Source organism: Desmodus rotundus, chromosome 1 (genome assembly GCF_022682495.2).
Source record: "Desmodus rotundus isolate HL8 chromosome 1, HLdesRot8A.1, whole genome shotgun sequence".
NCBI classification, from domain to species: Eukaryota; Metazoa; Chordata; class Mammalia; order Chiroptera; family Phyllostomidae; genus Desmodus; species Desmodus rotundus.
Window position 1 is genome coordinate 201,584,157 of NC_071387.1, and position 12,859 is coordinate 201,597,015.

General features: G+C 43.6%; 1 protein-coding gene and 1 non-coding gene across 2 annotated transcripts in view; both read left to right on the forward strand.

The window, feature by feature from the left end:
* Nucleotides 1-12,859, forward strand: part of WDR70 (WD repeat domain 70) — a 224,809-nt gene that overhangs the window by 170,998 nt on the left and 40,952 nt on the right. The window contains exons 11-12 of the mRNA XM_024578576.4: nt 9,175-9,274; nt 12,447-12,531. Of these exons, the coding sequence (XP_024434344.2) occupies nt 9,175-9,274; nt 12,447-12,531 (185 nt within the window). The remainder of the gene's footprint in view (nt 1-9,174; nt 9,275-12,446; nt 12,532-12,859) is intronic.
* Nucleotides 3,619-3,722, forward strand: LOC112321191 (small Cajal body-specific RNA 1). Its single transcript, XR_002976486.1, has one exon. It is a non-coding gene; the product is annotated as a small Cajal body-specific RNA 1 (non-coding RNA).

Here is a 12,859-nt window from a genome sequence, read left to right on the forward strand (position 1 = left end):
CTGAACACTGCAACCTGGATTTTATTACTTTGGGCCTCATCTTCCCCATGGACATGAATGGCCTGGCAGTGACACTAGTCTGGGACCGCAGAGGAGAGCTGCCACTGAACTTCTTGGTGACGCTGGCTCCCTCTCCCCTGTGCATTCCTGGTGGCCTTGGTGAATGGTATTTTCTCGAGGCCCTCCCATGAAAAATAATGTTCTGTGTTTTCTGGCTTGACACAGTATATCTATTCCAGCATGCGCACATCCCCAGTCTTCTTACTCTTCTCTCTGTCGTCTGCCAGGGCCATGGGGTGTTTTTTTTTTTTTTTTTTTTTTAATTCAATACTGGCTATCACTTTTCCAGGCCTCTAATAGCACCCTAGCAGCAAGTTTTCCCCATCCCCTGGTGTCCTTGTTCAAAAATGTGTCCCAAATTAATGACTCCTGCTTATCTAGTCTTGTATTGAAGCCCCCTTGATTAAGCATCTTCAAAATCTAAAGCTCAAGGTACTTCATGCTCCTGCTAGTAGCTGCTAGCTAATTCTTGCATCACTTTTGGTATGCAATCTCTTTCCTCCCTTATCAGGCCCAGCCACTTCCCCACCTGAGTGATGCTTGTTTTCCACCCTAGTTATTGGCCTAGCAGCCAGGAGGTAGGGGCACGTCCTGAAAGAAGGTATCTGCTGCCTTGTGGGGGTGGGACACTTGTAGCATCCAGCACAAGTTCTAGCTCTGACTAGGCAGGGGTGGGCCAGCTCTGGAAGCTGTGAGTGTTCCAGGGGGTCTGCAGATCCAGCATGTATGGGCATCCATCCAAGCATCCTCTCCTTATGTTTCAGGATCTCAGTTTTCCCAGCCACGGCCCTGACCTTAGAATAACAGACCTGCCTTGGCTGAGCATTTCAGTGTCTTTGGAGCTCTATAAATCTAACCACTAGATCTGTTTTGTTTGTTGCTCAGCTGTGTCTGCCCTTCCACTGCAGCAGATGAGGGCCTCCTTGGAAGCAACTGAAGTGGCCCTCTGGTCCTCCCACTTAGTCTGTAACTGTTAATGGCCCTCAGATTCTCTTTATCCCTCTGCAGGTATCCATACGACTTAGCAGTAACCAGCCAACCTTATTTTCTTTGTCATTGTTCCTCCCATATCTTTTAAATGCCTAAAACATTGTACCGACAAGGACATTCCTCTGCACCAGGTTTCCCCTGGTCGCCTCCAGTGAAATCTGTAGCAGTTGGACCACTATCAAGTGCTAGAGTGTATCTGCGCTCCACGTTCCTCTCAGGACAGTGTCCTCTTTACCTACCAGGTGGTCCCAGGTTCTCTTCTGACCCTTGGGTGGTACTGGCCTGGGTCCTCTGAGAAGCAGGCACCAAGAGAGAATTAACATGGAAGGGGGAAGGCCTGTAAGGGGAAATGGGGAGGGTCCCGAGAAGCAGGAGAGAGTCACAGCAAGATGCAGGCCACACCCTTAGGAAAGAGAGGAGTGTTAAATGTCTACCCGCTGACGGATGGATAAGTAACATGCGGTGCCGCCGTGCAATGGAATATTATTTGGCAATAAAAAGAAATGAAGTGCTGCTACATACTACAACATGGATGGACCTCAAAAACATTATGCCAAGTGAAAGAAGCAGGTCACAAAAGATAACATATTGTATGATTTCCTGTATATGAAAGGCAGGCAAATATACGGAGACAGAAACTAGATTAATGGTTGCTTAGGGCTGAGGGGTTAGGGGAAGATGGGGAGTGGTTGCTAATGTCTATGAAGTTTCTTTTTGGGGTGATAGAAATGTTCTAAAATTGATTGTGGTGATGCTTGCTCAACTCTCTGAAAATACTAAAAAACATTGACCTTATACTTTAAACGGGCAAATTCCATGGGGCGTAAACTGTATTTTCATAAAACTGTTACATTAAAAGAAAAGAAGGAAAAAAAGAGTTGTGCACAAAGAGTCCTAGACCACACACAATGTCAAGGCAGTTTCAGTCAGGCCGATTAGGGGTCTTTGTCCCCGTGCTCGGTCATCGTGGGGAGCAGCCCTGGCAAGGCCCCGCGCAGTCACAGAGGCAGTAGGGGTGCCGGTCAGTTATAGTTTCCCCAGTGGGCGATCTGGGAGGCACACATGCATGTCTCCGTGTCCTCTGAGCCAACGTAAGTCACACGTCCTAGACTTAGGGTGTAGAGAAAGAGGTGCCACATCTTGCTGAAAGGAACAGCAAAGTTCTATTGCAAAGGACTGTGCCACACTTGCATTAACTCACTCAGTTCTCCCAACAGCTTATGAAGTATGCACTACTATTACTCTCACTCAATAGATGGCCCAGGGGGGCAAACGGGGATTAACTAGCCCAAGATCGTATAGATGGTAAGCAGTGGAGCCTGGATTTGAACCCGTCAGTTTGGCTCCGCAGTCTGTGCTCTTTGTGTTATACCATATTTCCACACAATATTAATTTGAATATCATTATGAAACATTTGAGAATCAATGGGAGAGCTTTAATTGTTCATACTAAAATGAAGGCTTCATGGGAATAGGGAGTTGGAGTTCCTGTACTTTTGTATACATTATCCTCATTATCTTTACTCTCAGTTTCCAAAATTAGAGAAACAGGAGGGAATTATATCCAGCCTACACCTATATTTATTTCATTTTTTAATCTTGATACTTAAAAAAACCTTGGCATATTTTTAATCATAGTATAGTAAGTAATCTTAATATGTGATTGAAAATATAGAAGTGATTAGAATTTCTTGATTATCCCTAAGCTTGAAATGAAAATAAAAATTTATGAGAGAGAAGGAAAATTTATATCAACTGAGGGTGTCCTAGGAATGGATTTGAGAAGTCAATCAAATGTTATTACACCTAGTTTGCTAGATAACCTGGCACTTGCTCCATCTTGCCCCCGGAGTTTGTGCTTTGGTAGCTGGTTGTATTACAGCAGCTTTCTGAGTGGAGGTACCCACTGCAGACTTAATAAATCCGTGGTTTGACACAAGCAGGGAGACAGTCGGTCACATGTAGCTCTGTCCCTTCGGGAGTTGGGAGAAAGGTAGGGGTGGGGCAGTGTGTAGAGCATGCTATTTAAAGATTAATAAACTCAAGAAAAGAAAGATTAAGTAATTTGACCAGGGTCAAACTAAAATGCAGCAAGTTGAAATTTTAGGTTAATTTGGCTTGGCTCTAGAGCCAGGGTTCTTTCCATTAGATTTTTCTCTATCTTCAGCCTAGCAATTCATTTAAATTCTTTCACTTACAATAGTTTATTCTATGGTTTCTATTAATTACAGACCACATTTTAATCACTTTCAGGGCTGGTTTTCCTCTTCATTGATACATACACACTAGAGCAATAGGAGGATATTGGGATCCCACCGCCACCGGATGTAAACTTACTGACCATAACAAAGAATGTTTGGATAATCTAGGATTTCAGGCAATGAAAGGTTTTGAATTTCAGGAAGTGACAGACATTGTAGAATATTTTTTAAAAATACAGTTAAGACTTTGGGGAAGACATTATATTTTTCTGAGAGAGTTTGGCAGACTGCATTAGAGAAGAAAAACTAGAATTAGCGTAGCCACAGAAGGCAGGACCAGGACTCACAAGTAGATGTCAAGAGGAGGGTGTCTTGGACCCAGTTTAAGAAAGGAAATATTAAAACAAAAGCCATGAGTCTTTTAAGCCCAGTGTGTAAAGACACACTGAGTTATAACTCAGTGGCATAATTGGAAAAGAAGAAAAAAGAGAAAAAAAAGAAAGGTGTTCCCAGGGGGAGCCACCAGAAATGGGCTGGCGTTACTTGTTATGTAGTGAGTTCTGCACTGCCAGAGGCTCTGTAACCATCTGCTGAGAAGGGAGATGGGGACACTTTTACCAGTTGTGAGTTTGTGCTGTGTGATCTCAGAGAGGGCCTTTAAAACTCTAGGTTTTGTGCTTGCATTTGCCATCACTGTGAGTATTTGAGACTCGATAGTCTCCAAATCATAACATAAGGCAGTCCTAAGAATAGGAAACCAATATAAAGGAGTTAATAACTCAGCTTCCCTGAAGACCAGTGTTCTTTGCCCAGGATGATTATAAAAACAGGTAAAGGAGAAGGCGCGGTTTGAGGTTCCCGCATTGTGGCAGAAGTGTTTTTCAGTCAGGCTGACTTTGTGTTAGAAGTGTGCGGGTCTTCGTCGTCATGCAGTGTTCCAGTGTTGATGTTTTATGCAGGTTTGAGATCCCCTCTGGTTGTCTATGTTATTTCATTGGAATAGACTCTTGTTGCTGCTTAAAGTGAAGTCAACAATAGCAGAGCACTCTTGACACAATCTGTGAGCCGTCTGTCTCATCTGAGGACATCGCCCGCTTTATTTCATTAGGTCCTTTGAGAGAGGGAACAGATTAGGTTATTTTGAGTGCAGTCTCTCCCTACCCTTGCAGTATTAATTATTAATACACAGCCATTTGTCGTGACTTTAAAAGGTGGTGTACTAAGGCATAACTCTGTGTAGTGGTAGAAGACACCATGGGAAGTCAGAAAGACGGGCTCAGTCTTATTTTGTGGCATATAGTCACTCTTTCTGCATTATAAGTAATGAATTGTAAAACTTTCCAAACGCCCAACCTCCAAAATAATGGCCCTTTAAAGCAGTACCTACATGAGGTGACACCACAGTGTAGCAGAGGAACGTCTGGTAAAGTCCTCTCTTACCTGATTAAGGCAAAATCACCTTTGGTCAAAATCCCTTTTTCCCATTCAGTTCATTGTATTGAATTTACAGTCACCTGTTAGATCCAACAGAACTTTTTCTTAACTTTTAAAACGGATCACTTTTCCTTTACTTGATCACCACATGGCATTTTTCTTTAAATCCTAGGACCTCAGTCAGTCCAGTAAAAAGCACGAGGGAAGCTAGACACACGCAGGGAACAGCAGCTTCCCAGCCCATCTCACCCCCCTCCCCGACCCGTGGCCCCCGCTCGGAGCAGCAGGGCTAGAATTGGATGTCAGGTGGAGCTGCCTGCTAGCTCCTGGGCTGAGGTTTCCCTGATAGGATTCCTTTGGCGTCTACGCCTTTTAAGGTTCTCTCTCCCACTGTACTGGTATATGTGCATGTATACATCTAGATGTATATGTGCATTTATATTTTTGAATGTTGGCATTCAAGATCTGTTCTGTCCTATTAATAATGAAATATACATATTGATCCACTAGTCAAGTGATAACATATTACGTATTTGCCAGGGTTTGTTTTTCCTTAAGAATCATATTGCGGTAAGTGACCTTAGAGATCATCTAGCTCAATCACTTAGTTTATAGCAGGTTGAATTATTATCTGGAAAGGCTAAGTAATTTGTCCCTGGTCACACTGCTAGTTTTTGACTGAATTAAGTGTGGGTTTCACATGACCTGGTCCTGGCCCAGTGCTCCTTTTTTGGTTTTTTTAAAGATTTTATTTATTTATTTTTAGAGAGAGGGGAGGGGAGGGAGAAAGAGAAGGAGAGAAGCATTGATGTGAGAAACATTGATTGGTTGCCTCTCACACGCACGCCCTCAGTGGGTGGGGGTCCTGGCTGGCAGCCCAGCATGTGCCCTGACCAGGAATGAAATCAGGGAGTTTTCAGATTGTGGGACAACGCCCAGCCCGCTGAGCCACACAGGCCAGGGCTCAGGGCCCCGTGCTCCCTTTATTATACCACATTGCCTTACCACTCTCAAAATGCGGGTCTTCCTTCTGTTTAGATGTGGATTTGTACTTATTAGCATTAAAAACAAAACATTGAAAACAAATTAAAAAAAGAACTAAGTTAATTTCACCGAGTGGCCAAATTTAAGTACAGAACTTTTTGGTGCTGTTACTGCTGCAATATCTTCCAAAAGCTTTTTTTTAGATTTTGGTAGTTTATGACTTGATGAAGTATAATGAGGTGGCAAATTTTTCTTACTGAGGTTGGTAGCAGAGTTTTGTTTTTCCAAGGAACAAAAGGTTTGCAACCTATTCTCCACATGTGTGCAGTTACTGCACTGGGAAAACTCCTTAGCAGCTCCCTTTTGCCTTCAAGACAGAATCTAAGCCCTTAATTTAGCCTGCAAGGCCCCTGGTGTCTGGGCCCTGTACATCATCTCCCTGCCTCTCCTCTCCCTCCAGCTGGGGTTGGCCTCTTAGTTCTTTGAATGCAACCAGCTCTTTTATCTTAGGGCCTTTCAATAGGCATGTGTTAGTTTCCCATTTTTAACAAATGGCCACATATTTAGTGACTTAAAAAATACCAGTTTATTATTTTGAAGCTTCTGTAGATAAGAAGTCTGGCATGGTGTGGTTCGATTCTCTTCTGAGGGTGCCATCAGGCTGAAATCACAGCGTTGGTCCTGGCTGTGGCTCTCCTTTGGGGGCAGGGTCCTCTTTCAAGCTTACTGGTTGTTGGCAGAATCAAGATCTCAGTTCCCTGACACATCTTTAAGTCAACACTGGCATGTCAAACACTTCCCAACTTTGAGTTTTTCTGATCTACGCCGCTCTTTGGCTTCCTCTTCTGTCCTCAGCCAGCAGGAAGCTCTTCTTTTAAGGACTCGTGTGACTACTTCATTCTGACCTAGTTACTCCAGGATAAACCTCCCTGTTCTAAGGTCAACTAATTAGTAACCTTGATTATACCTTCAAAGTCCCTTTTACCACATCGAGTAACATATTCATGGCCATTACACCAGGCGCCAGAGAGCTGGGGGGTCAAAACTCTCCCTACCACAATGCCGTACTCGATGATGGGAATACTCTTTCTTGTCCCTGTGTCTTGATTCCTTGTCTGCTAGTTCTTACTTTATCCACTGGATCTCTGATTTCCTTTTGCCCCTGTTTGCCCCCTGTTCACAAGTTGGGGTTTGGAACCTCTCTTCAGTGCTAAGGGATGTCGCTGTACTTCCCCATTGTCACTTTGTCACTTTGTCAAAGTGACCACTTGTCACTTTGTATGCTCATCCATATCCTTTCAGGGGACGGTTGGTCAACTCTGTGGGAGAAGGCATGTTTATCTGGGCATATCTGTGTGTCCCTGGTGAACCTTGGGTCTACCATGCAGTTGATGGCTAATTTTTTAAAAAAGGGCGAATCAATGAGATAGTTGTATCTATGAGAGGCAGAAGCGTGATAATTGTCTTTGACACAAATTTCTACAAGTGCGACCCACAAGAAGAAAGAGGACAGTTTTAACTCAATATAGACAAATTATTTAAAACAAACAAACAAACAGCCCTGGCTGTGTAGCTCCATTGGCTGGAATGTCATCCTCTACACCAAAAGGTTGTGGGCTCGATCCCTGGTCAGGGCACATGTAAGGAGGGACCCCCCCAAAACAAGTGGAATTATCTTCTGGAGGGTGGGCCCCTTGTGGTACAGCCTTCCCCTGCTGGGTGAGTGTTCTAGGAACCCAGCTGTATCAGTGTACCAGCTGGTGGTGTTGTGAGAGGCTGTGTTCAGCTTCAGTGAAGTTTTTTTTGAAGACTCTTTTAACACATTTACCCATTTCATGGCAGGTTACGAATATGCCTGCCTGCACTGCACTGAGTGTTCAGCAGTTTTTGATCAAAAACAGCCTGACCCCTGTGCCCCACCTCCCTGTTCACCAGTTCTTGCCCTGAGCAATTTTTTCCCCCAGACTAAGAAAGTCCTCCAAGGCACGTTTTGCCAGTGTGAAGAGGTAAAACAAACAAAAATGGTAGAAGCACTAAAAGGCATCAAAATTGATGAGTTCAAAAATTGTTTTGAGTAGTAGAAAAAATCTCAATAGGCGTATTGCATCAAATGGAGAGTACTTTGAAGGTGACTGAAGTTTAAACATGTAAGAATAAATACACAATTTTTTATAAATTCCAGGTTTTCTGGGGATCCCCCCTTGTACCTGGCTTGTGGGTTTGATCCCTGGTTGGCCAGTCAATGTTTCTCCCACTTTCTCTCTCTCCTTCCCTGCACCTTCTTCTCTCTCTAAAATCAATAAAAACATATCCTCAGTTGAGGATTAAAAGAAGAACCTGCCTGCTTTTGTGAGGTAGTGTACTCTTCATTCCTGGACACTTTTAGATGGAAGCCCCGTGGTGGGATGTCGGTGATATTGTCGGGGGCCTGAAGTATGTGAGCTGTTTTGTGAGTTGTTCTTTGTTTCTGTGAGACCAGTGGAGAGGGATGACCTGTATGCTTCTACCTGGGGCTCCAGGGAAGAGACCTACATGTTTTCATCACTAGCAATGTCCCTGTCCGTTCACTGTGGGGACAGCCTGCCTGGTGGATCTGGGATAATTGATTCCCTAGTGAGCTGGCCTGTGCTGGTCACTGACTTGTAACTGAGCGGCAAGAGTAGCATAGTAAAGTTGCTTTTTTATAAGTCCTTAACTGTGCACCAACAACACTGGAATTAAAAAGACCGTTAACATCCATTAGTAGAGGAGTATAATGCGGTGTTTAAGAGCAGGCCTTTGGATCACACTCCCTGCGCTACTGCTCACTAGCTGTGTGGCCCTGGACAAGGTGCTCACGTCTCGGTGCCTCAGTAAAATGGAAATGGTAATGGTGGGGCCTGCCGTGTAGAGCCGTGGTGAGAATTAAATAGGCGAGACTAAAGGATATAGTGCTGAGGACATGACCAGCATTGTGAAAGGGCTGGCTGTCACCATCATTGTCAGCGTCATCTCCGTTACCACCACCACCACCACCCTACAGGCACATCACAGGCGGTTAGGGACCTGCAACGGTGTGTGCAGCCTCTGTGCACTGGGCATGCAGGGTCTTTCTGACTTAATGAGTGATGTTTGGGTGTGGTTTTTATTTATACTTACTCTCTCGGATGACTACAGGAGACGGCTCCGATCATTATGTGACATGCTTTGCTAGGATAACAGGAAGAACTGAATGCTATGGAAATCTTGAGCTGCTCAGAGCGTACTAAGGCAGTTCGAAAACTGTCTTCTAGAAGACTCACCTTATCTCTTTCTTGCCTCTTATTAAAGCAATTGGATGTTTTTAAAAAGCCTTTTAAAACTTTTCCCCCAGAGTAAAGAAAACTGTAATCAGGTGAAGTTAATATTTTACATGTAGATAAATGTATATCACTTTCTGGATGACAAAGTGAAATACTCTTGCCACAAAAATGTTCGCATCTGAATTCAGAGGAGATGATAACCCTTTGCTTTACCCCTCAAACAGGTCCATCCAAAGTTCCACTACAAGCAGGCTCACGACCCCGGCACAGACACTTCCTGTGTGACTTTTTCCTATGATGGTAACGTCCTTGCCACTCGCGGAGGTAGGTTAGAAACGTCCTTCTTGATGTGTTTCTGTATATAAAGGGATCGTATTTAACGCTGACAAATGTTACTCTAATATCCTAGCAATTCACAAAGCTAGCTGTGCTTTGGTTAATGTACCTTTACCAGTCTGATCTTTTTTCATTAAAATGCATGCCCAACCTGGCAATATTATTTTATTAAAAGGTATCTAGTAAAATTAAGAAAATCTGTACTCTTGTGTCTAAGTTTTTATTTTAGCTTCAAATTCCATCTGGGTTTGAAGCTTCCAGTTATGACGTTGCATCTACCTAATGGAATTTTGTAGATGAAGTCTATATTTTTATATCATTTTGTAATTCTGGGTCTGGTATTTCAAAGTCTTCTATTTGCTGACCATTGATTTTTCTTTCTTTTTTTTTTTTTTTTGGTTCAAACACTAACTCAATTCAGTTAAAAAAAAAAGTTTTATGCCTGGATGTTTGGGGCTTTTTTTTGGATGTTATTTTTTAATGGTTACATAGTTCTTCATGATTGTATTCTAAGGTTCCTTACCACACTCTTATGGTAGAATAGAGGTTGTTCCTAGTTGTTTCCTAAATCTTTCCTACGTGGGTAAGCTGTGTGTTGATAGAAAGAAAGAAGAGAATAGTGAGGGCAGCTCATGAGCAAAGCATTGTGGGGAAGTATGGGAGGTGACCCAGGATCTTCGGGTAGGCCCGTTTGTGGGGAGAGAAAGGAAACAGCAGGTAAGGAGACTGGAGCCATATTACAGATGGCCTCAAATACCACCTTTGTTCTGCAGGCCAAATTAATCTAGCAACACTGCATGTAGTCATTGTTTCCCTTACTCAGCTACTACATATTGAGTGCTACTCTGAGGTAGCATTATGGTGGGTGTGCCCTGTGAACATCAGAGACCAGGCTCAGTCCCTGAGAGGCCTCTCAGCCTGTTGTAGAGGGTGGAGGAGGACTCGGTGAGACGGGGCTCCACTTACCCTCCGCTGAGCCAGTCCAGGCCCTTTACCCTCCAGAACTCTATTCAGAGTCTCTGCCCTCCAAAGAGGACTACTCTCGTTTACATAATTAAACTAACCATAGCACGTGTACCTGTATTTCCTATTTATGGTGCACATGGCAAAGGTGGAAATGTACAAAATATGTATTTTGGTCCTAAGATGATTCTTAATTAAGACTGTACATACTCCGAGGGGTGGGGTGGGGGCAGGTCTCTGAATCCCCTGGGAAAGTTCTTCAAATGATAAATGCTCTACTGAGAAATTCTCACATTCAGTCTTGCATCTTTAGTGTGGTATACCCAAGTCTCCAAGGCAGAGAGGGGAGAGGAGAGGGGAATAAGAGGGGAGCACAGTTTGAAAATTCTTCCCAGAGGATCCTCAAAGAGGCCAGCCTCCCCCTGGTGGATGATCACTCCCTTAGGAGTATAGGACAGATTCCACTTCGGTTAGCCATCCGGGTGATAATTCATACCGTCCCCTTCCACCCGGCAGCAGCTCCTGGGTAACGAGTGGGCCGTCGACACAGCGTGTATACTGTATTCCATCCTTTTCCTTCCTGGGTGTGTAGAACACGGCAGCTGAAGTCTATTCAGCAGAGTCCCCAGGATGTTGTAAGGTGCTCTGCTAGCTCCAAAACCCGCCAAGTTAGCTAAACTGTTTAGTGGAGGTTAATGTTTTCTTGCTGGTTGAGAATTGAGAGGGAGGATATGTAACCTTTTTTGAAGACTAGAGCAAAAAGGTAAGTCTTACGAAGTTCTTCCCATACAAGCACGTCCCTTGTCCAGCCCGCTGTGGACCAGTGCACCTGCCCAAGCTGGGGTTTAGAGGCAGGGTCACTGGGGAGAGTGGGGTTTCTGCTGAACTCTCCACTCACCTCACTTGCACCTGTTGCTGTTCCTTAGTGGACCCAAGGGGTTGAGGCAGGTCTCAGCTGTGGACGCTGGGGAGAAGGAAGACGTTCTGATAGGAGTTTTGGCTTTTGTTATGGCCAGGAATTAATTAGTAGTCCTACAGAAATATAAAGAAGTGATTCTTAAAAGAATATTCATGATGCTTTAAATAGCTTGGAACAGTTGTACTGCCCAGCAAAGTGAAGAACGATAGCCACAGAGACAGTTAAACTGGAGGGGTGGGAATCCCATGGCTCACCCTCATTAACCTTAATGGACAGCTTCACAGACACACTTGAGGGAGAAAGTCTGTTGTGAATTGAGCTACTTTTAGCCATGACAGTTGTTAAATTAGTATCTTCCAAAAAGTCAGGTTGTGCTTAAGCCTGCCGCAGGGGACCTGCCACTTGCTCTAAAACCCCTCTTTAGAGTCGGTTCTCTCAGGCTCCTTCTACCCGCAGATGCTGCACCGATCTGGAAAGTAATTTCTAGAAGACCAGTTCGTTATCATGTATCTCCTACTGTTCTCCCAACTAATGCTTTCAAGCTCCCCAAACAGTTAAAAAATGTAAAACCTGCCTGTGGGTATCTCCTTTCCTCTACTTTATCTCCCTTCTGATAGTTATATTGGGGGGGGGTGACCCAAAGTGCAATTTATTTATACAAAATTGTGTATTTATTCTTACATGTTTAAACTCAGTCACCTTCAGAGTACTCCCCATTTGATGCAATACACCTATCGAGACTTTTTTTCCCCACTGCCAAAACAGTTTTTGAACGCATTGATTTTGATGCCTTTAAGTGCTTCTACTGTTTTTTTGTTTTACCTCTTCCACATTGGCAAAATGGTTCCCTTTAAGGACTTTTTTCATCTGGGGAAACAAAAAACAAAGTGTCTGGGGGCGAGATCAGGTGAATGGGGGGGGGGCATGGGGGTCATGCTGTTTTTGGTCAAAAACTGCTGAACACTCAGCTTAGTGTGGGCAGGTACGCTTATAAACCACCCATCATGAAATGGGCAAATGCGTTCAGTCTTCAAAAAAAATTCACTGAAGCTGAATGCAGCCTCTCACAACACCACCAGCTGGTACACTGATACAGATGCGTCTCCAGAATTCTTGCCTAGCACGGGAAGCTTGTACTACAAGGGGCCCACCCTCCAGAAGATCTGGTTTTTGGGGGGATCCCCCCTTGTTTGCTAAGTTTAGCAAACTCCAGACTTGAAACTAATTCTTTTTGCACAATTCATGTTGTTTTTTTTTTCTTTCTCATTTCTCTATCAGGTGATGATACATTAAAACTGTGGGACATCCGACAGTTTAATAAGCCACTGTTTTCAGCTTCAGGTCTTCCGACCATGTTCCCAATGTAAGTAGCACATTTTTAGGATTGGATAAGCATAAGAGAATGAAAAACAAATTTATTTACCTTACTGTTAATTTATATCACCTGTCTTTTAGATATTCTCGAAAAGGGATTTGAAGAGTGTTTGAAATAGGTTTTTTGAAAAATGCATTCATTTTCCCTTTTTATTTTGCACATTCTTAGACTTTATAAATTTTTTTGAAGTTGAAATGATGTATGTTCATGTGTTTTCATGTACACACACACACACACACACACACACACACACACGAGGTCTGTCTAGAAAAAGTCCAGCCATTGTTAATGAACGGTTTGTGCCACATCGACATAA